General features: G+C 38.9%; 1 protein-coding gene across 2 annotated transcripts in view; it reads right to left on the bottom strand.

Moving 5' to 3' along the window:
- Positions 1-7,073: 7,073 nt before the first annotated feature.
- Positions 7,074-21,835, bottom strand: part of EIF2A (eukaryotic translation initiation factor 2A) — a 34,224-nt gene continuing 19,462 nt past the window's right edge. For both annotated transcript variants that reach the window (XM_015131799.3, XM_077991573.1), the window contains 5 exons: positions 17,678-18,249; positions 14,129-14,242; positions 9,521-9,649; positions 8,049-8,114; positions 7,074-7,467 (listed from right to left, as the gene is read on the bottom strand). In XM_015131799.3, the coding sequence (XP_014987285.2) occupies positions 7,402-7,467; positions 8,049-8,114; positions 9,521-9,649; positions 14,129-14,242; positions 17,678-18,249 (947 nt within the window). In that variant the 3' untranslated portion in view covers positions 7,074-7,401. The remainder of the gene's footprint in view (positions 7,468-8,048; positions 8,115-9,520; positions 9,650-14,128; positions 14,243-17,677; positions 18,250-21,835) is intronic.

The raw sequence follows: 21,835 nt of genomic DNA, 5'->3' as shown, positions 1-21,835 counted from the left end.
AAACTGCTCACCAAAGACAGTACTGAGCCTCAGATGATGTAGACCTCCTCAAAGTCCTAAAGAGTAGAAAATGCTCCTCCCCTACAGAATAATTTTTTTTTTTGGAAATTGTGAGGCCCCTGTCATCCTACAACCACACTAACAGGACACTTGCCAGTCACAAGACCAACTGTGAGCAGGCACTCAGCCCCGCATTCAGGGCAAGCCTTTGGTGTAAGCAGCTCTTTACAACCGCCATCGTGTCCACGCCTACCACTTAACTTCATTGACTCTGCAGGGCTGAACTGTCCCTGAAGAGGTGTAATCTTATGGCTGGGCCTACGACTGACCATTGATCTGATGCAGGGGTTACAGACAGTTAGCAGGTCTATGGCTGTTAATGGACTGTGTCTTTCCACAGAGAGCTGAAGAGCCAAGAATAAAATGCTCACCTTACAATTTACTTTTGGAAAACTCAACATCTTACCTTTTCGCCTTTTTGGATTGCAACAAAAACATCACAGAATTTCTGACATTAACTTTATTTTGGAATGTATGTTGTATTCTTTTTTACTTGGCAAGGGGTATAAATTTAGGAAAGGTTCAGTTTAGTTTTTTAAAATCTGGTTTAACAGTTTGTCTGAAGCGGATTAGTGGCCCATGATCTTCATTAATCTTTTGGGCAATAAATGTTTAAATTGTTCAATCTGTGTCAAAACCAATCTGGCCCATTGCTTTATTTCTTTTTTTAAACAAAGTTTAAGGCCAGGAGCAGTGGCTCATGCCTGTAATCCCAAAGCTTGGGAGACCGAGGCAGGCGGATAACTTGAGGCCAGGAGTTGGAGACCAGTCTGGCCAACATGGCGAAATCCCATCTCTACTACTAAAAATATAAAAATTAGCCAGGCATAGTGGTACGTGCCTGTAAAAATCTCAGCTACTCGGAGGCTGAGGCGCAAGAATTGCTTGAGCCCAGGAGGCAGAGGTTGCAGTGAGCTGAGATCAAGCCATTGCACTCCAGCCTGGGTAACAAAGCAAGACTCTGTCTCAAAATTAGATGTTAAAATGCCAATTGCGGAGTCACATCTGATTCACTTAAGTAACTTGATCATGCTTCCACTAAATGAAAACAACAGTCTCAGAGTAATAACAGTACCAAATGTGAAAATAAATTGAGTAAAAAAACCCCAAACATAGTGAAGGAGAAAATCAGCAAGTAAAATAAAGATGATGATAATAGTAATAACAAAAAGTATTTACATTTTGTTGTTGTTTGTTTTGGAGGCAGGGTCTTTCTCTGTCACCCAAGCTGGAGTGCAGTGGCGTGATCATGGCTCACTGCAGCCTCAGTCTTCTGGGCTCAAGTGATCCTTCAGCCTCAGTCTTATAAAGTACTGGGATTACAGGCATGAGCCTAAATTAGTGCCTGGCCTAAATTTTCTAATGTGACGGACGTGACTCAAGAATTCCACTTCCAGGAGTTTACACAGTCAAGAATACAAGAAGCAACATAATTACATGGTTATTTCCGTGTTATTTTGTATTCTTCTACAGAAGGAATCAGTAATATTTTTCTGTAAAATGCCAGAGAGTGAATGTTTTAGACATTGCAAAAACATGACTTGTTGTAAATATTCAACTCTGCAGTTGCAGCATGAAAGCAGCCATGGAAAACAAGTTAATGAGTGAGCATGGCTATGTTCAAAGAAAACTTTACTTATGGACAATAGATTTCACATAGTTTTATACCATTTTCACATGTCATCAAATAATCTTTTGATTTTCCAACCATTTAAAAATGTAGGCCAGCTGCATTGGCTCATGACTATAATCCCAGCATTTTGGGAGGCTGAGGTGGGCAGATTGTTTGAGCTGAGGAGTTTGAAACTAGTCTGGGCAACATGGCAAAATGCCGCTGTTTAAATGGGGGGAAGTCCAAATGTTAGATTCTGGACTTGGCTCTTCCTCTATTCAGCTGCCAACCATGATAAACACTTTAAACCTTAAAAAACCAAAGAAACCATTTTCCTATTTAGAGCATGTTAAATCTTAGTTTTTCCCATAACGTCTTCCTTGATTCATTAGTTGTCCTTTACTTTTAAACAAACTGAAATTTATACTCTATATTGGTCTCCTCAGGTTGCCATAACTAAATACCAGACTAGGTGGTTTAAACAAAGTAAGTTTATTTTCTCACAGTTCTGGAGGTTAGAAGTCTGAGATGAGGATATCAACAGCATGGTTAGGTTCTGGTGAGGACTCTCTGGCTTATAGTCAGCTGCTTTCTCACCATGTCTTCACATGGCAGAAAGAGACAGAACAAGCTGTCTGGTGTCTTTTCTTGTAAGGACACTAATCCCAATCATGAAGGCCCCAAACTCTTCACCTCATTTAAACACACTTACCTTCCAAAAGGCCCATCTCCCAATACCATCACATTGGAGGTTAGGGCTTCAACATATGAGTTTTAAGGTGGCACATTCAGTCTATAACTTCCTGTCCATATATTAGTTATGTATTAGGTATTATGTATTACCTAATGCATAACCAATCTGTATTAGTCAGGGTTTTCCAGAGAAACACACACACACACACACACACACACCCCGAGAGAGAGAGAGAGACAGACAGAGGGATCATGACCTCATCTAACCCTAATTACCTCCCAAAGGACCCAACTCCAAATATCATCATAGTGGGGGGTTGGGCTTTAACACGAATTTTGGGAGGATACAAACATTCAGTCCATAACACACCCAACTCACCTATTTATTTTTAATTTTTTTTTTTTTAGAGACAGGGTCTCACTATGTTGTCCAGTCTGGTCTGCAACTCCTGGGATCTAGTGATCCTTTTGCCTCAGCCTCCCAAAGTGCTGAGTTAACAGGTGTGAGTCACTGCGCCTGGCCCCCAACTCACCTTTGTAATGCCAATTTCAGACTTAAGTACCCTGATGGATAAACGAACATTTTAAGCAATCACATGGTGCTTCCTGACCACCAACATATGTTGCCTTCTTGGTCTCCTCATCGGTATGTGTGCAATAATCTATTTATATCTAATATCTCATTATTTTAACCACATGAATCAACAATGAAAAAAAGTGGTAATACTTAGAATAAAAACCTTTAGTCTTACAAACTTAATTCTGAGAACAGATGGAATTAATTAGGTGTGCCAAAAGAGAATATTACTACCACATACCCACAGGATTTTGTTCAAATGTAAACAAAGAATAAAATTGTATGAAATATTATCAATATACTGAATAATATGTCCATAAAGCAAGCTGTAAAATATTTATATTTTAAGCTTTCTAGTGATGAACATATTCTACAGAAGAAAAAAGATCACTTTACTCTTACACATTTTCAGGAATGTATTAATACTGTAGGAAACTGAATAGCATAGGCTAGGTCTGTTTCTCAAACTTTGCTAACATATTGGAACAGCCTGGGAAATCTTTGAAAAATACTGATACCTGATTTCTATCACTAGATTTTTTTTTTTTTTTTTTTGAGATGGAGTCTTGCTCTGTTGCCCAGGCTGAAGTGCAATGGTGTGGTCTTGGCTCACTGCAAGCTCTACCTCCCAAGTCCATGCCATTTTGCTTCAGCCTCCCAAGTAGCTGGGATTACAGGCGCCCGCCACCACACCCGGCTTTTTGTATTTTTAGTAGAGACGGGGTTTCACCATGTTAGCCAGGATGGTCTCGATCTCCTGACCTCATGATCCGCCTGCCTCAGCCTCCCAAAGTGCTGGGATTACAGGCGTGAGTCACTGCACCCGGCCCAATATTCTTATTTAATTGGAATGAAGGGGAACTTAGGCATTTGAATTGTAAAAGTTCCCCAAGTGATTTTAATGTGCAACAGAATTTGGGAATCACTGGCGTAAGTTATCCTGAGGATGAAAAGCATCTCCAAAATCTCAATGGTTTAAAAAACAAGTCTATTTCTCACTCATGCTACAAGTTCAAACTGAGTCAGAAGGGGGATTTTGCTTATCCTCCTTCTTTGCCATCTCAACCCAGGCCTCAGGGTCCATCACACCAGGCGAGAAGGAATGAAGAATCATGTACTGGCTTGTAAATGATTTTATGCAGAAACAATTCACATCACTTGTCCCTAACATTTCATTAGCTGAAGCAAGTCACTTAGTCATGCCTAATTTCAAGGAGATGGGAAGTGTAATTCTCCCACATGATCAGGAGATAAGAACAACTAGAAACATTGTTGAGGACAGTAATATCTCCACCCCACCTCTCCCTTTTTTTGAGATGGGGTCTCACTCTGTCAGCCAGCCTGGAGTGCAGTGGTGTGGGCTCACTGCAACCTCTGCCTTCCGGGTGATCCTCCTACCTCAGCATCCCCAGTAGATGGGACCACAGGCATGTGCCACCATGCCTGACCTATTTTTTATTTTTGGTAGAGATAAGGTTTTGCCATGTTGCCCAGGCTGGTCTCGAACTCCTGAGCTCAAGCAATCTGCCTGCCTCGGCCCTGTAAAGTGCTGGGATTACACGTGTGAGCCAACGCATCCAGCCCTATATCCCATAGTTTTATATCAATGCTTTTTTTTTTTTTCTTTGAGACAGAGTCTCGCTCTGTCACCCAGGCTGGAGTGCAGTGGTGCGATCTTGGCCCACTGCAACCTCCGCCTCCTGGCTTCAAGTGATTCTTTGGCCTCAGCCTCCCGAGTAGCTGGAACTACAGGTGCGTGCCACACCTGGCTAATTTTTGTATTTTTAGTAGATACAGGGTTTCATCATATTGGCCAGGTTGATCTCCAACTCCTGACCTCGTGATCTGCCCACCTCAGCCTCCTAAAGTGCTGGGATTACAGGTGTGAGCCACCACACCCAGCCAATGATTGTTTTTATAATTTCCCCATGACACATCTTTTGGTACCAGGTCTTGAATCTTAAATTGTCTTTTATTTCATTTCAAAAACCAACTTATAAGTCTACGAGTAAGTATATCTACAAATAATTTGATTTTTTTTTTTTTTTTTGAGACAGAGTCCTGCTTTGTTGCCTAGGCTGGAGTGCAGCCGCGTGGTCTGGGCTCACTGCAACCTCCGCCTCCTGGGCTCAAGCGATTCTCCCCCCTCAGCCTCCTGAGTAGCTGGGATTACAGGGGCCTGCCATCATGCCCAGTTAATTTTTCTATTTTTAGTAGAGACACAGTTTCACCATGTTGCCCAGGCTGGTCTCGAACTGGGCTCAAGCGATCTGCCTGCCTCAGCCTCCCAAAGTGCTGGAATTACAGACATGAGCCACTATACCTGGCCACTTCAGTGACTTTTGTTAACATTAATGTGCATCACTGTGAAGCTAGTGTGTGTGTGTGTATATATATATTTGTATAAATTATATAGTATACATACAGTGTATATATATTTATATATAGTATATATAATACAGTGTAAATATCTATATACTATAGTGTGTGTGTGTGTGTGTGTGTATATATATATATATTTTTTTTTTTTGAGCAGGAGTTTCACTCTTGTTGCCCAGGCTGGAGTGCAATGGCGCAATCTCGGCTCACTGCAACCTCTGCCTGCCAGGTTCAAGCAATTCTCCTACCTCAGCCTCCCAAGTAGTGGGATTATAGGCATGTGCCACCATGCCCGGCTAATTTTGTATTTTTAGTAGAGATGGGGTTTCACCATGTTTGTCAGCTGGTGAACTCCTGACCTCAGGTGATCCACCCACCTTGGCCTCCCAAAGTGCTGGGATTACAAATGTGAACCACCACACCTGGCCTCCAAAATATTTTAAGGGAGTACAGAACCACTATGTTGAGTATAAGCTGGGCATGGTGATGCAAGCCTGTAGTGTCAGATAATTGGGAGGCTGAGGTGAAGGATCACTTGAGTCCAGGAGTTCAAGGTGCACTACAGCCTGGGAGACAGAGTGAGACCCTGTCTCTAAAAACAAACACCACCACCAAAAAACCCCAAACAGAACAGTGAGTATATGCCATCATTTTTTTTTTAAGTGTATGTATATGTATACTTGAATACCCATATGGTATCTATCATTAGAAAGATACACAAAAAACTGGAAAATGTGGTAGTGGAACAGACTTAATTTTCATTGCATGCCTTTGTATTGTTTGAATCCAAAAAAAAAAAAAAAATCCCGCATGTATACTTAAAAAAAAATTTTTTTTAAATAAAGGACTTTATGGGCCAGGCACGGTGGCTCACGCCTGTAATCCCAGCACTTTATGAGGCTGAGGCAGGTGGATCACGAGGTCAGGAGTTCGAGACCAGCCTGGCCAACATGGTAAAACCCCGTCTCTACTAAAAATACAAAAAATTAGCTGGGCATGGTGGCACACGCCTGTAGTTCCAGCTACTGGGGAGGCTGAGGCAGGAGAATCACTTGATCCCAGGAGGCGGAGGTTGTGGTGAGCCAAGATCATGCCACTGCACTCCAGCCTGGGTAACAAAGTGAGACTCCATCTCAAAAAAAGAAAAGAAAAGAAAAAAAGGATTTTATGTTACTACATAGGATACTCTTACAAATTAAGAAGAGTGTCAAACATCCAAACAGAGAAATGGGCAAAGGAAAAGAGAAATAAATACACTAAAGAAATACAACCAAGTATCAAACATGGAAAAGTACATAATCCATTTCTAACAAAAATAAATGTATATAACAGTAACGAACTATCATTTCTCCTTTATCAATGTAGGAAACATTTGAAAGCCTTATCACTTCTGATATTGACAACAGTGTGGAAAACTTTAAATGGCGCAAGTACAAAGCTTGAGATAGGGCAATTTGGCAGTATCCATGAAAACTAAGCAGGGTGCTTAGTGTTACTAAATGATGCATTACCTGGGGATATAGGAGTAGTATATCATAGTAACCTAAAGCATAGGCTCTGGGATTAGATGGCCATTTCCTAGCTTTGAGACACTGGCAAATTTCTTAATTTTATGGCCTTAGTTTTTTCATTTATAAAATAGAGATTATAATAATTACTTCATAGAGTCTTGTGAGAATTAAGTAGTTTTACATGTCTTATAAATTAATAAAGGATATCTGAACTAAGGAACTTATAATAAAAACAAAGTGATTAAATTTAAAATGTCTTTATTCATTTATATGGTATATATCACACTCCACAAAAAAATGACACTTGTCTTTCAATCTGTCAAGCTTAGCTAAAAAATTCATGTATCTCTTTTCTATATCACATATTGACATGATATAGGATGCAAGATATAAATATCAATTCAATAGACATTATTAAATAATTTTACTTATGTAGAATCTTAGATAAGTGGTTAAAATTATAGATTGACATTAAGTGTGAGAACAGGAATATTCTGTGTATACCAATGGGTTTAACAGAAGATGTGTTTGCACTGATTTCTGGTCATCAACTTGCTTTCTGTGAATCTTTAAATACCCAATTCCAAATCTTCCAGCTCCTGGAGAAGGGCTGTTTCTTTCTGAATTTTCTCCAACTAGAAAAGTTTAAAACAATGAAGTTATTATGAAATAGTTAGTGGATATGTAACCAAAATAATACAGAAAAAAACATGGTATTTCTGACAATTTATTATGTTCACTAGTAAACACAGATTTTAAAACACAGGTTAGAAACAAATTCTGATTTGTTATCTGGTATGAATCAAGAGTGAAAAGAACAGACACTGTTTTATTGCATCCCTTTGGGCCCAAAACATTTTCAATTCTATATTTGGGATTAAAATTGTTGAAAGGAGGAGGGAAAAGGCAAACAGGGCAGTACAACTTGAGATAATAATCTTATATTTGTCTAATACAACAAATTGCTATTATTTTCAACAGTAATAGCATAGTATGCCTCTTAGGAATATTGACTTTTTCATTCACATGAACCATATCTCCTCTATTTAAGAGTAAAGCTATTTAAAAGTAAAAACATTAAAAAGAATATGGCATATGGTTTTCAAAATAGGTTTTTAAAATCTATGTGCTCTTTTACCTGACTAAATACTTGTTTATAATAAAAGGGGGAAGGCTGGTGGTCACCACAAGCCTAAATGGAAAATGCAGAAAGTACCTGATTTTTTTCTAGCTGTTTTCCAGTTGCTGCTTGTTCTTTCAGTTGTTCAATTGCTTTCAGTTTCTGCAAACATCAAATATGAGTCAAGTGGAAGGAAGTCACTTCAAATGCAAATTTCCTTATTAAGAATGTGAAACTCAAATAAGGAGATTAATAATCTTACATTTGTATCAAGAATGGTCTGTTAAAATGCTAGGATACACTATTTTTAAAGTTAAATGCTTTGGGAGGCCAAGGCGGGCAGATCACGAGCTCAGGAGATCGAGACCATGGTGAAACCCCATCTCTACTAAAAATACAAAAAATTAGCCAGGCATGGTGGTGGCCGCCTGTAGTCCCAACTACTCGGGAGGCTGAGGCAGGAGAATGGCATGAACCTGGGAGGCGGAGCTTGCAGTGAGCCGAGATCACGCCACTGCACTCCAACCTGGGTGACAGTGCGAGACTCCGTCTCAAAAAATAATAATAATAATAATAATAATGATAAGTTAAATACAAAATTGTAAATGTTAAAAACATGAAATTTCGAAAAATATTTTTCTCAGGCTTTTAATTAATGTTATCATGTATGTATGTGTATATGTAAATGTATCAGTAATGGCACATTTCAATGCCCCATTGGACCTGGGTGATGTTTCTGGCTTTGAGAGAAATCTCACTGAGAGCATTCTGAAAGACTGTTGGTCCAAAGTCCTACCCAACTAAAAAGAATGAAAGAGAAACCTCATAATGCAGCTGTGAAGCAGCTTGTTTTATCCCCAGGGCCACCCCAGCACACTGGCTGCAATATCACAAGTCAATACACTTCTTTTTCATCTCTGTCTCTTGATCTTCAAAACTAGAATATCTGCCCCTACTTATCACAAGGTTTCTAATGAAACACTGAGTATAAAAGTGTTCAGTGGCCAGGCATGGAGGCTCACGCCTGTAATCCCAGCACTTTGGGAGGCCAAGGCACATGGATTACGTAAGGTCAGGAGTTCGAGGTCAGCCTGGCCAACATGGCGAAACCCTGTCTCTATTAAAAATACAAAAATTAGCCGGGTGTGGTGGCGCACACCTGTAGTCCCAGCTACTCGGGAGACTGAGGCAGGAGAATCACTTGAACCTGGGAGGCAGAGCTTGCAGTAAGCCGAGGTTGTGCCACTGCACTCCAGCCTGGGTGACAGGGCAAGACTCCGTCTCAATTAAAAAAAAAAAAAAAATTGTTCAGTATATTTCTATGCTAATGCACACTGAATTTTATTACTCCAAAAATCAAAGTATTAAGAGTCTTCAGACATTTGTGAATAGAACTAAAATCAATACTATTTCTAAGTGACAATGCTTCTAGTGAGAAAACAACAATGAGAACTGCTAATACCAACTTCTTAGATACCTGTCTTTAGACATCTAAGTACTACCTTATTTATATAATTTTCATGTATACCTTTCAATACGCATGTCTATTTTTCATTTAAGTCTCTCACCTTCTTTAGGTTCTTGATTTTTTTGTCTATCTCAGGGTCCCCAGAAATTGACTGAGAGATAGTGTTTCGTGGTGTGCTCTGTGGGGCAGGAGTAGGTGCCAAATCTGGACTCTTGTCACTTCTTGCTTCCTGCAGGAAATATTTTTAAAAATTCAATTTAAAAAAACCAAAAACATTACAGTATTTAAATCAACATAGCTTTGGTATATGAAATACAGAAACTAAATATGTGATTTTATCCACATTTTATATAAAAAATCTGAATTAAAGGTCTCATGAAGTATGCTACATACTCCCATATTAGAAATAAAATGACCTTATCAGAGTAAACTAGGGGGTTTCTATACCAGCAAACAAGCATTCCAAACTTTTGGATATTCTGAGATGTGCCAGCAGATAGATGGTCTGAATATATGAGAGGGCTTTTCTATTTAACGTGTTTCAAGTTTCACTCTTACAAGGCTCTCTCCAAAACTATAAAGAATATGTATGATCAAGTATATGTAATGGATTATGCTACAAGAATAAGAATCCTACAGATGTTAATTCATAATCAGATCAATTCAGCTCTGCAACAAAGTACCACAAAACTTTTTTCCCCTTAAAGGGATGCTATATTGCTTCCAATATGATCAAACCTCTGATAACTTTTCTTGTCCCTCCTTACTGATTCTGAATCACTTTTATTTCTGCTAAGATGCTCTATACTCTTGCCCCTGGCCTTTGTGTACGTCTCCCTTAACCATGGTTTCAGTAACTAAGGGTCAACTGCAGCCCAAAAATATTACATGGAAAATGCCAGGAATAAACCATTCATCAGTTTTAAGCTGTGTGATGAAATCTCTTAGCATCCAGCCTAGGACAAGAATCATTCTTTTATCCAGTGTATCCACAGTGTATTCGCCCCCCACCTATTTTTCACTAGTAGCTGTCTTTGTTATCAGATTGACTGTCACAGTATCAACAGTACTTGTGTTTAAGTAACCCTTACTTTACTTAATAATGGTCCCAAAGTGCGGGGTAGTGATGCCGGCAATTCGGATACGCCAAAGAGAAGCTGTAAAGTGCTCCTTTAAGTGAAAAGGTGAAAGTTCTTAATAAGGAATAAAAAATATTGTATGCTGATTTGCTAAGATTTACAGTAAGAATAAACCTATCCATGAACTTGGGAAGAAGAAAAAAGAAATTAGTGCTAGTTTTGCAGTTGCATCTTGAACTCTCTATCTTCTCTATCTTCTCTTTCTCTATCTTTGGCTACTTACTTCAGAGTCAGGACTAAGAAGGCCTGGATAAGGTGAGATTCTGTCAGGGGCCATTTAGCTTTGTTCCATCACACAGCCATAACTTTTACTAACTTCAGCCAGTCGTCCCCAAAATACATACTGAATAGTTTATCTTGCAAGTTGAAAACCTTTGCTATTACTGGAAAAACAACTCAAAAAGCAACTCTGCAATGAGGGATTACCGGTATCACCTTTGGTATCATCTTTAGTAAAAAAAGGTGTGTAGGTGCTTGATGACTGTATTGGCTCTTTAAAAAAAAAAACTGACAGTTTGTATAAACTTGTAACTGAGAGTTATAAATTTATAACTGATCAGCCCAGGTGATCATACTATTTTTTTTTTTTTGGAACGAAGTTTTGCTCTTGTTGCCAGGCTGGAGTGCAGTGGCACAATCTCGGCTCACTGCAACCTCTGCCTCCCGGGTTCAAGCGATTCTCCTGCCCCAGCTTCCTGAGTAGCTGGGATTACAGGCGTCCGCCACCACACCCAGCTAATTTTTGTATATTTAGTATACAAAATATACACCATGTTGAGCAGGCTGGTCTTGAACTTCTGACCTCAGGTGATCCACCCGCCTCGGCCTCCCAAAGTGCTGGGATTACAGGCGTGAGCCACCATGCCCAACGGTGATCACACTATTATCATGAGCTATAAAGAGTTACACATTTATAACTGAGAGTTATAACCATTATTTTTAATAATCATAATTTCATTATATTAATGTGAAATATTAAATAATTTATATTATAAAACATATAAATATAATTTGTATATATTATTTATATAATTAATATAATTTAGTATATTAATGGTTGTTATAATTATTAATAATTATAATCATGTCATTATGTAATTATTTATATAATAATTATAAAGGAATCTTTGTTCAGTATCACCAGTGGTCATATTAAAAATATCTTTTGATAAAGTGGAAGAAACTTTGCTTATAAAAATAGAATTCTAAGTTGAGTGGGTTTCAGAGAGGCCCTAAAACTCAAAGGGCATCTTAGTTATCAAGTTGTAAGGATACTACTACTGTGTTGTAATATCCAGGGCCAGTAGAGGTCCCTACTTGTACTGATGAAGGGACAAGACTTGCTTTTATACAAATCTAATATCAAATGCATGAAACAGATCGTTTTTACTTGGAATAACCTAAAGCTGATCAATTAAGATACTTCTGGGGATGAAATATATTAACTACAAATGAGCAGAATGGTTTTTCTAAAAGTCCAGATTTTAGCAGAATATGGTTGCATAAGACAATTCTACACCTTAAAATAGTAACTGCCTCCCAAAACACATAACTAGCCTAGACCTGTCAAAATTCAAGAATTATCAGCAAGACTGTACTGGTGATATAGCAATCAGCTGTTAAAAATCTGCTCTTTCTAGGATGGCCACAGTGGCTCACGCCTGTAATCCAAGCACTTCGGGAGGCCGAGGTGGATGGACCGCTTGAGCTCAGGAGTTTGAGACTACAGCAACATGGCAAAACTCGGTCTCAAAAAAAACCCCAAAACAAAACAAAACCAAAAAAACCTACCCCCATTTCCAGCCTGAAAAACATAGCGAAAACCTGTCTTTACAAAAATGAAAAAATTAGTTGGGAATGGTGGTGTACATGTATAGTCCTAGTTACTTGGGAAGCTGAGGAAGGATTACTTGAGCTAAGGGTTTGGGGTTGCAGTGAGCCGTGATCATGCCTCTGCACTCCAGCCTGGATAACAAAGTGAGACAGAGAGTGTCTTGAAAAAAAACAAAAACAAAAAAACCAAAAACCTTACCCCACTGCTACCGTCTGACATATTGGTGTTTCCCCAAAATTCATAGTTTGGGACCTAATACCCAATATGATAGTATTAAAAGGTGGGGCATTTGGAAAATGATTAAGTCATGAGGAGTAGCTTTATAAAAGAGACCAGCGAGAGCTCCACTGCCCCTTCCACCATGGGAGGACACACAGAAAGAAGGTGCCATCTATGAGGAACGGGTTCTCACCAGATACCAAATCTGCCAGCACCCCAGCTTCTAGAACTGTGAGCAATAAATTTGTTTATAAATTACCCAGTCTAAGGTAGCAGCCTGAATGGATTGAGATATGTACTCTGCCTGAATTGCAAAAATGTGATCACCATAACTTCACTAACCAGACATCCCCAGCCCAGCTGATCACATTGTCACCATGAGCTATACAATATCACAATTTGCAATTATTTATACTGGTGTGGCTTTTCAACTACATTAAATAAAAAATATTCTGGAAATATCCCATTATTTGGGTACTTCTGGTATTTTGATTCCCAGTTAAATAATTTCATATAGTACTATAATACTGAGTGCCCAAATGGCTTTCTAGTCATGTAATTTCCAGCTTCTCTTAGTAAATATATGCTTCAAGGAAAACAAACTACACCACTTTACACAAGTGCCACCAAAAGGGTCTACAGCAAATAACATGCTACATAATACTATTAGTGTCCGAGGTTATGATGTCAGGTTCCATTTCTTTTGTTACCCATAATATAGACAGGATTACTTAGAAATTCATAGGCAAACACAAACAAAAGATATTCTGCCTATTTAAGTCTAACTACAACTACATTTTATAATGTAAGAGCCAAGGTTTTTTGTGTTTTCTTTTTTTGAGTCATGGTCTTGCTCTGTTATTCAGGCTGGAGTGGTACAATCACAGCTCACTGCAGCCTCAACCTCCCAAGCTCAAGTCATCCTACCATCTCAGCTTCCCAAGTAGCTGGGACTATGGGGTACATGCCATCATGCCCAGCAAAAAATTTTTCGTAGAGACAGGGGTCTCACTATGTTGCCCAGGCTGGTCTTGAACTCCTGGGCTCAAGCAATTCTCCCACGTTGGCCTCCCAAAATGCTGGGTTACAGGCATGAGCCACCACACTTGGCCACAGTCAAGTATTTAGGACCACAATTCTTTAAATTTTAAGGCTTAGCGCTAACTTAACTGCCTTTTTTTTTTTTTGGAGATGGAGTCTTGCTCTGTCGCCCAGGCTGGAAGGCTAGATTGCAGTGACACGATCACTGGTCACTGCAACCTCCACCTCCCAGGTTCAAGCAATTCTCCTGCCTCGGCCTCCTGAGTAGCTGAGATTATAAGCCATGCCAAACTAATTTTTGAATTTTTAGTAGAGACAGGGTTTCACCACGTTGGCCAGTCTGGTCTTGAACTCCTAACCTCAAATGATCCACCCGCCTCAGCCTCCCAAAGTGCTGGGATTACAAGCGTGAGCAACTGCTCCAGGCCATAACTATTTGTTTGTTTTGTTATGAGGAAATTAGTGCCCCAAATACCTGCTTTGCGGCTTTCTTAGCTTCATGCTTCCTTTGATTTTTAAGAGCTGTTTTTGATAATGGCTTATCATTTCCTGATTGTGATTTCATATTCTGAGGTGGTTCCTCTTCATGCTATGGAAAATATAAAATAATTTTGAAATGGAGTCCATGTTGTAAACACCTACAACAACAAATTACACACTTCTGCTAATATAGGATAAACTTATTTTATCAAATTTAGGATCATTAGCAAAGATTATTTCAAAACTCATTGGTAGTGGCACACTCCAACTGTCAGGATGGATTTAATCAGGATCTTCGTATTAGTTGCTATATCTTTCAGTCATATCAGAGCTTGCAAAATTCACTTTAGTTTTGTTCAAACAACAGAATTTTTCTTAGTACTACTACAGACACATGAGTCTTATAAAAACTAGATACCAACAACAGCTTCTTCTGAGGCCTTTTTGGTTCTAACTACTGTCAACAGAAATCTAGTTGCCTCGCTTATTTTCTTCACACAAAGAATTACTTGCTAGATCTTTACTTGTAAAATCAGAGATTAGAAGATTAAAAATAAAAGCAAATGGAAAACCAAGAATAGATTATAAGAAAATAAGTGAAATAGAAAGGAATAATTAACTAGATAATTATAAATCTGGGACTGACATAATGAAGAGGCCAAAAAAAAAAAAAGTACATGGTTTGTCAGATTACACAACGAAGATAATAATTTCCAACATCAGATATTTATGTAACCATGTAACAACTATATTCCACAATAGAAAATATAGTGAATTATAGGTTCAATGTATCTCCAGAATAGTTTTAGACAACATACAGTACAAGTGATGGCACTACAACTCCCTATCAGATTCATGTACTTACTGATTTCTATCTGTGTTGCTATTATTTTAATGTTAACTCTTAGACTCTATCATAACTCAGCACATCAAAAGTATCAGCTCTCCATGAAGTTTCATGAGTACTAGGTCTCAGATCTGCATTTTATTTATAAGTCCTATGTGGAAATGAGCAGAGCTCAAACACTTAAGATGCCGAATAATAAATAAGAAACCATAGAGTGACCTTATCTTAGCAATTCCATCAACTATTTCAGGTCATCAAAGTTCTGGGCATGTTCATATTCTACTTGAAACAAACTGAATATTATGAGAACCCACATTTGTAGAACAGCAGACACATTTAGAGTGCAAGGCTTTTTCATTTCATGTTTACCCATGTTGCATAAAATGCTACTTAAGTTATATAATATTTGCTGAACATTTGTTTTATACATAATATGAAAATCCTTTCAATAGCGGGCTCTTCTGTAGTAGTTTGCTTTGGCTAAAAAGTTTCTGCTCAGGAGAACTTTGATTAAAAATGATGCAAGAAGAAAAGGTAAGTTACAAGTCTCTTCCACACTTACGAGCATCATGTAAGCTACTGAGAGCCTTTCACTTGAGACGAAAAAGTCCACACAACTACTATAAATCATGAGTTTTTTCTGGTTTTGGTACTATGTGCTCATTATGCATAATTTCATTCTTATTAATAAACTTTGTTTATTCAGTTATATCAGTTATTATGGGACTGTTTTTGATGAACACATTTTAATTTCTCAGCTCAATGCAACCTCCTCCTCCAGAGCTCAAGTGATTTTCCCACCTCAACCTCCCCGAGTTGCTGGGACCACAGGCAGACACCACCATGCCCAACTATTTTTAAAAAATTTTTAGTAGTGATGGGGCCTCGCCATGTTGCCCTGGCTGGTCTCAAACTCCTAAGCTTAGGTGATCCATCCGCCTCAGTCTCCCAAAGTGCTGAGATTACAGATGGAAACCCCTGCGCCAGACCAACAAACACACTTTAAAAGGTGAAGGTTTTTTGGAAAGCTAATAAATATTCTTTAAGTATAATTTATATATAAATTTGTACTTATAAAATTTTTTTTTCTGCGGGGGAATAACCCAACACCTTTTTTCCACTGCTGTGTAACCCTCCTCCTTTGTAAAGTTATCTACCACGCTGTCTTTGTTTCTAGTAATTTCTTGACAGTATTTTCTTTGTAATTTAGCTCATTTCTGGAATTAGATACATGTAAAAATGTCTAATTACTGGGCATATAGCTACTTCAACTAAAATGATTTGACAGGACCACACAATCATCGTACCACATAAAAAAGCAACAATTTAGTAGAAATCTTGAATGTTAAAAAAAAATCCCGGCCGGGTACAGTGGCTCATGCCTGTAATTCCAGCACTTTGGGAGGCCAACGTGGGTGGATCACCTAAGATTGGGAGTTCCAGACCAGCCTGGCCAACAGGGCAAAACCCCGTCTCTACTAAAAATAAAATTAGCTGGACATGGTGGCAGGCACCTGTAATCCCAGCTACTCAAAAGGCTGTGGCAGGGGAATTGCTTGAACCCGGGAAGCAGAGGTTGCAGTGAGCAGAGATAGTGCCACCGCACTCCAGCCTAGGTGACAGAGACTCTGTCTCAAAAACAAACAAAAATCCTGATTTTAAGTTCTTACCTAATTTCATCACCATTTCCAAAGTATTATTTTCTGTATCAATTTCTCCCCCTCACCAAAATAAACCTACTAGTTTTATGGATCAAAGAATTGTGCCATCATGCACAGATAAAGAAAGCAGGATGGGTTGGAGTTACTTTTGTTTTTATCTGAGGTAAGGAAAATTCCAATACAGAAATAGGACAAATCCAAAGTCTACTATATATTTTCTTTTTAAATCTAAATAAATATGATAAATACAAATACCATGTGTTGTTTTTATATAATTTTACATAAATAAAACAATACTGTTTAAACAGTAAACTTTTTTTTTTTTTGAGACAGAGTCTGGCTCTGTCGCCCAGGCTGGAGTGCAGTGGCCGGATCTCAGCTCACTGCAAGCTCCGCCTCCTGGGTTTACGCCATTCTCCTGCCTCAGCCTCCCGAGTAGCTGGGACTACAGGCGCCCGACACATCGCCTGGCTAGTTTTTTTTTTTTTTTGTATTTTTTAGTAGAGATGGGGTTTCACTGTGTTAGCCAGGATGGTCTCGATCTCCTGACCTCGTGATCCGCCCGTCTCGGCCTCCCAAAGTGCTGGGATTACAGGCTTGAGCCACCGCGCCCAGCCGAAATAGTAAACATTTCGATGGAAATTAAGAAGTTTCAGACCACTGATACATTTTGTCCAGTCCAAGAGAAAGGTGGTGGTGGTTGTTTGTGAGACGGAGTCTCGCTCTGTTGCTCAGGCTGGATGGAGTGCAGTGGTGTGATCTCGGTTCACAACCTCCGCCTCCAGGGTTCAAGCGATTCTCTTGCCTCAGCTTCCTGAGGAGCTGGGAGTACAGGCATGCGCCACTATGCCCAGCTAATTTTTGTTATTTTTAGTAGAGACGGGGTTTCAACATGTTGGCCAGTCTGGTCTTAAACTCCTGACCTCAAGTGATCCTCCCACCTCGGCCTCCCAAAGTGCCGGCATTACAGATGTGAACCACCACTCCTAGCCCAAAATAAAACTTTTTTCTATAAAAGTAGTAAAACTTTACTTACCAATTTGGAATTGGTGATTGGTTTATTTCTTAAAGCTGGGGGTCTATAAGCTGTTGCAACTTTAGGTTCCTCACTGGGTACTTCACTTGGAACTGCTTGGTAAGTTATTGTTTTTGCTGGAAATACTCCATCCAAAAATGGCTGCCAAGAAACCTGCCATAATTCTGCATTTGATGGCACATCATACTTGTGCAAGATAGAGCCAGTATAATGCCAAATTTTGTATCCATTATTAACCCGTAACCTGGGAGCACATGTAGCTGTTAAAATATGCTCACCATCTGGGCACCAAGCAAAATATGTAGAATCAGAAGCCACTGGTTTAGAAATAAGTTTGTAGTTTTTCACATCCCACACTTCCATTTGTCCTCTCAGATTTCCAAATCCAGCTAATACTAATATATGTCCATGAGGGCTATAGTAGGCTGCATTACGAGGACCAGTTCCAAAGTCAAATACAGGATCACATCTCAAGTTGAAAATTGTTGCTTTGGCAGGCATAAAACCATATACAGCACAAAACTCAGTAGAACTAGAATTCCAAACTACATCATAAATGGGGCCATTTTTTGCTAGAAAAAGAATATAAAGCCCAAATTAGCAATAAAGAACTATATAAATATTTGTTAGCAAAAGTTACCATCATATAGTACTCACGAACACATCAAACAGATAAAAAAATTTCAAGGAATGTTAACATTAAAATACTCTTATATTATATACTAGGGCGATTAATGTATAATCATAAATTTATATTTAAGAACCCCTACTGAATCTTAATGTCTTTTAAACATTTTGGTAATATGGCCTTATAGTAATAGTTACTATTAATAAACATTTTTTTTGGAAAGGGTAATACGTGCAGACGGTAATCAAAATACAAACTATTTTATTTATTTATTTATTTATTTATAGAAATGGGATCTTACTTTGTGGCCCAGGCTGGAGTGCAGTGGCATGATCAAAGCTCACTGCTGCCTCGACTTCCTGGGCTCAAGGGATCCTCCTGCCTTGGCATTCCAAAGTGCTAGGATTATAGGCATGAGCCACTGTGCCCTATATTTTTTAAAAAGGCACAAAAGGCCAGGTGCAGTGGCTCACGCCTATAATCCCAGGACTTTGGGAGGCCGAGGTGGGCAGATTACCTGAGGTCAAGAGTTTGAGACCAGCCTTGCCAACATGGTGAAACCCCATCATTACTAAAAGTAGAAAAATTAGTGGGGCATGGTGGCATGCACCTGTAATCCCAGCTACTCGGGAGGCTGAGGCAGGAGAAGCACTTGAACCTGGGAGGCAGAGGTTGCAGTGAGCCAAGATCGCGCCACCGCACTCCAGCCTCGGCGACAAAGCGAGACTCCATCTCAAAAAAAAAAAAAAAAAAAAAAGCCACAAACACAGGTCACTTTACACAAAGGCAACCCTACGTTATATTTCTTGGATATCCTTTCAGAATTTTTTTTTGTTTTTGAGATGGAGTTTCACTCTCGTCACCCAGGCTGGAGTGCAGTGGCACGGTCTGGGCTCAACACAACCTCTGCCTCCCGGGTTCAAACGATTCTCCTGCCTCAGCCTCCTGAGTAGCTGGGATTATAGGCATGAGCTACCACGCAGGGCTAATTTTGTATTTTTAGCAGAGATGGGGTTTTACCATGTTGGTCAGGCTGGTTATGAACTCCCGACTTCAGGTGATCTACCTGCCTCAGCCTCCCAAAGTGCTGGGATTATAGGCAAGAGCCACTGTGCCTAGCCTCTATCAGCAGTTTTTGATGATGCAGGCTTCCCCCTCACTATACTTCAACCATACTGTGTAGTTTCATATTTTTATCTTCATCAGCCTATTAAGTGAAAATATCTATCTTGTTTTCATTTCTATTTTTTTAATTATAAGTTAAGCATCTTTTAATATAAGTAATTTTATTTCTTTTTCTAAGGGCTGATTTTTTTTCTTTTTTTTAAAGAGATGGTCGCATTCTGTCACCAAGGCTGGAGTACAGATGTGGGATCTTAGCTCGCTGCAGCCTCAAATTTCTGGGCTCACACAATCCTCCCACCTCAGGCTCCTAGATAGTTGGGATTATATGCATGAGCCACCACACTGGCTCTGAGGACTAATTTTTACTATCCTACGCCTATTTTATTTTTCTCCAATTATTGGTCTTTTACTTGGCTTACTTGATATATTAAGAACATTTACCCTTTCTCATAACACATCACTTGACTATTTAAAAAATATATTTTCCCCAAATTCTTGTTCATTTTGTTTAATTTATGGATGCTTTTCTTCTCTTACTGCAATAACCCATTATTCTATGGTCAAATTCATCATTTTCCCCCTTAGTACTTCTGTCTTGTTTAAAAAGTCTTTTTCCACTCTTAAGATTAGAAAAAAAAATTCTCCCATATATTCTTCTAGTTCCTCTGCAGTCTTATGTATAAGTTTTTGACCCAACCAGAATTTATCTTGGTGAAGAAGATAATAACCTTTTGTTTCAAATGACTAGCCAGTTGTCCCAAACCATATATTAAATGATCAATATTTTCTCCTCCATTGATTCATTGATTCAAATGCTGACTTTATCATATATTAATGTCTACAAAAGTATGGATCTATTTCTGGACTCTGTTCTCTTCCACTGATTTATCAGTTTTACCAGTATATCCATATACCACAACCAAACTGTCTTAATTACAATTGCCTTACTTTTCTTTTTTGTGACGGAGTCTCGCTTTGTCACCAGGCTGGAGTGCAGTGGCGCAATCTTGGCACACTGCAACTTCTGACTCCTGGGTTCAAGCAATTCTCATGCCTCAGCCTCCTGAGTAGCTAGGATTACAGGCACATGCCACCACACCCAACTAAATTTTGTCTTTTTAGTAGAAACGGGGTTTCACCATGTTAGCCAGGATGGTCTTGATCTCCTGACCTCATGATCCGCCCACCTCAGCCTCCCAAAGTGCTGGGTACATTTTAATATCTGGTAGTGTCAGAACTCCAGATAACTTCCCCTGCCATGCTCTTCTTTTACACAAGTTTCCAAAATACTCTTGTGTGTTCATTTTTCAACACCAACCTTAGAGCCAGTTTATTTAGTTAAAAAAAAAAAAAATCAGTCAGCATTTAAATTTAGTTTTAGATTGATAGCAGAGAAATGACATCTTTATAAAAATAATTCTTCTTAGTAAAGGCCATAGTTTGTCTCTCTGAAGAGTTTTAAAGTTTTCTTCCCATTGGCCCTATATATTTGTTATTTTTTTTTGCTATATATGGAATCTTTTATTTTTTTAAAGTAGCTGTTGGTTATAGTGTGACTTCGACTACATGAGCAGAGATGATTTTGTTTTCTTTCAAAACTGTATATATTCTACTTCTGCTGATTAGTTAGAGTGACTAGGTATTTCAGAATGTTATTAAAATAAAGTGAAAAGGGGAGCCATCCTTGTTTTTTCTTTGACTTCAATGGAAATACAGTTTTTTAAAAGGTAGATTACCCTACTTACATAAGTTCAATTCAAAACGAGAAAATTAGGAAGCTGTCAGTATTTTAAAACTATTATTTTAAAGTTTTAGTTCATTAAAACAACAGATGAAGTGGTAACATTCTTGGATATTATTATTTTGAGACGGGCTTTCACCCAGGCTTAAGTACAGTGACATGATCATAGCTCACTGCAGCCTTGAACTTCTGGGCTCAAGTGATCCTCCTGCCTCAGTCTCCTGAGGAGCTGGGACTACAGCCATATGCCACCATGCCTGGCTAAGTTTTTCTATTTTTTGTAGAGGCGGGGTCTCACTATGTTGATCAGGCTGGTCTTGAACTCCTGGGCTCAAATGATCTTCCCATCTCAGCCTCCCAAAATGTGTTGGAATTATAGGCATGAGCCACCATGCCTGGCCTCTTGGATATTACTAACAATTCTAAAGATAGTATTAAGCAATTTGCTGTCATAATTAGCTAAGTAAGCTCCAAAAGAGCTACTACAACGGAATTACCTCACTCAGGAAGTTTACTTCTAAAACGCTGGCATAACTCAAATAACTAATTGTATTCTGCCAAAATAAGGTATGTTTGAGGATGATTTTAAGTTTCTTAATTAAGAAGAATTTTATCTTGGCCGGGCGCGGTGGCTCAAGCCTGTAATCCCAGCACTTTGGGAGGC

The sequence above is a fragment of the Macaca mulatta genome, chromosome 2 (genome assembly GCF_049350105.2).
Source record: "Macaca mulatta isolate MMU2019108-1 chromosome 2, T2T-MMU8v2.0, whole genome shotgun sequence".
NCBI classification, from domain to species: domain Eukaryota; kingdom Metazoa; phylum Chordata; class Mammalia; order Primates; family Cercopithecidae; genus Macaca; species Macaca mulatta.
Note: the sequence above shows the minus strand (reverse complement) of the source record. Positions and strands in the feature narration are given on the sequence as shown.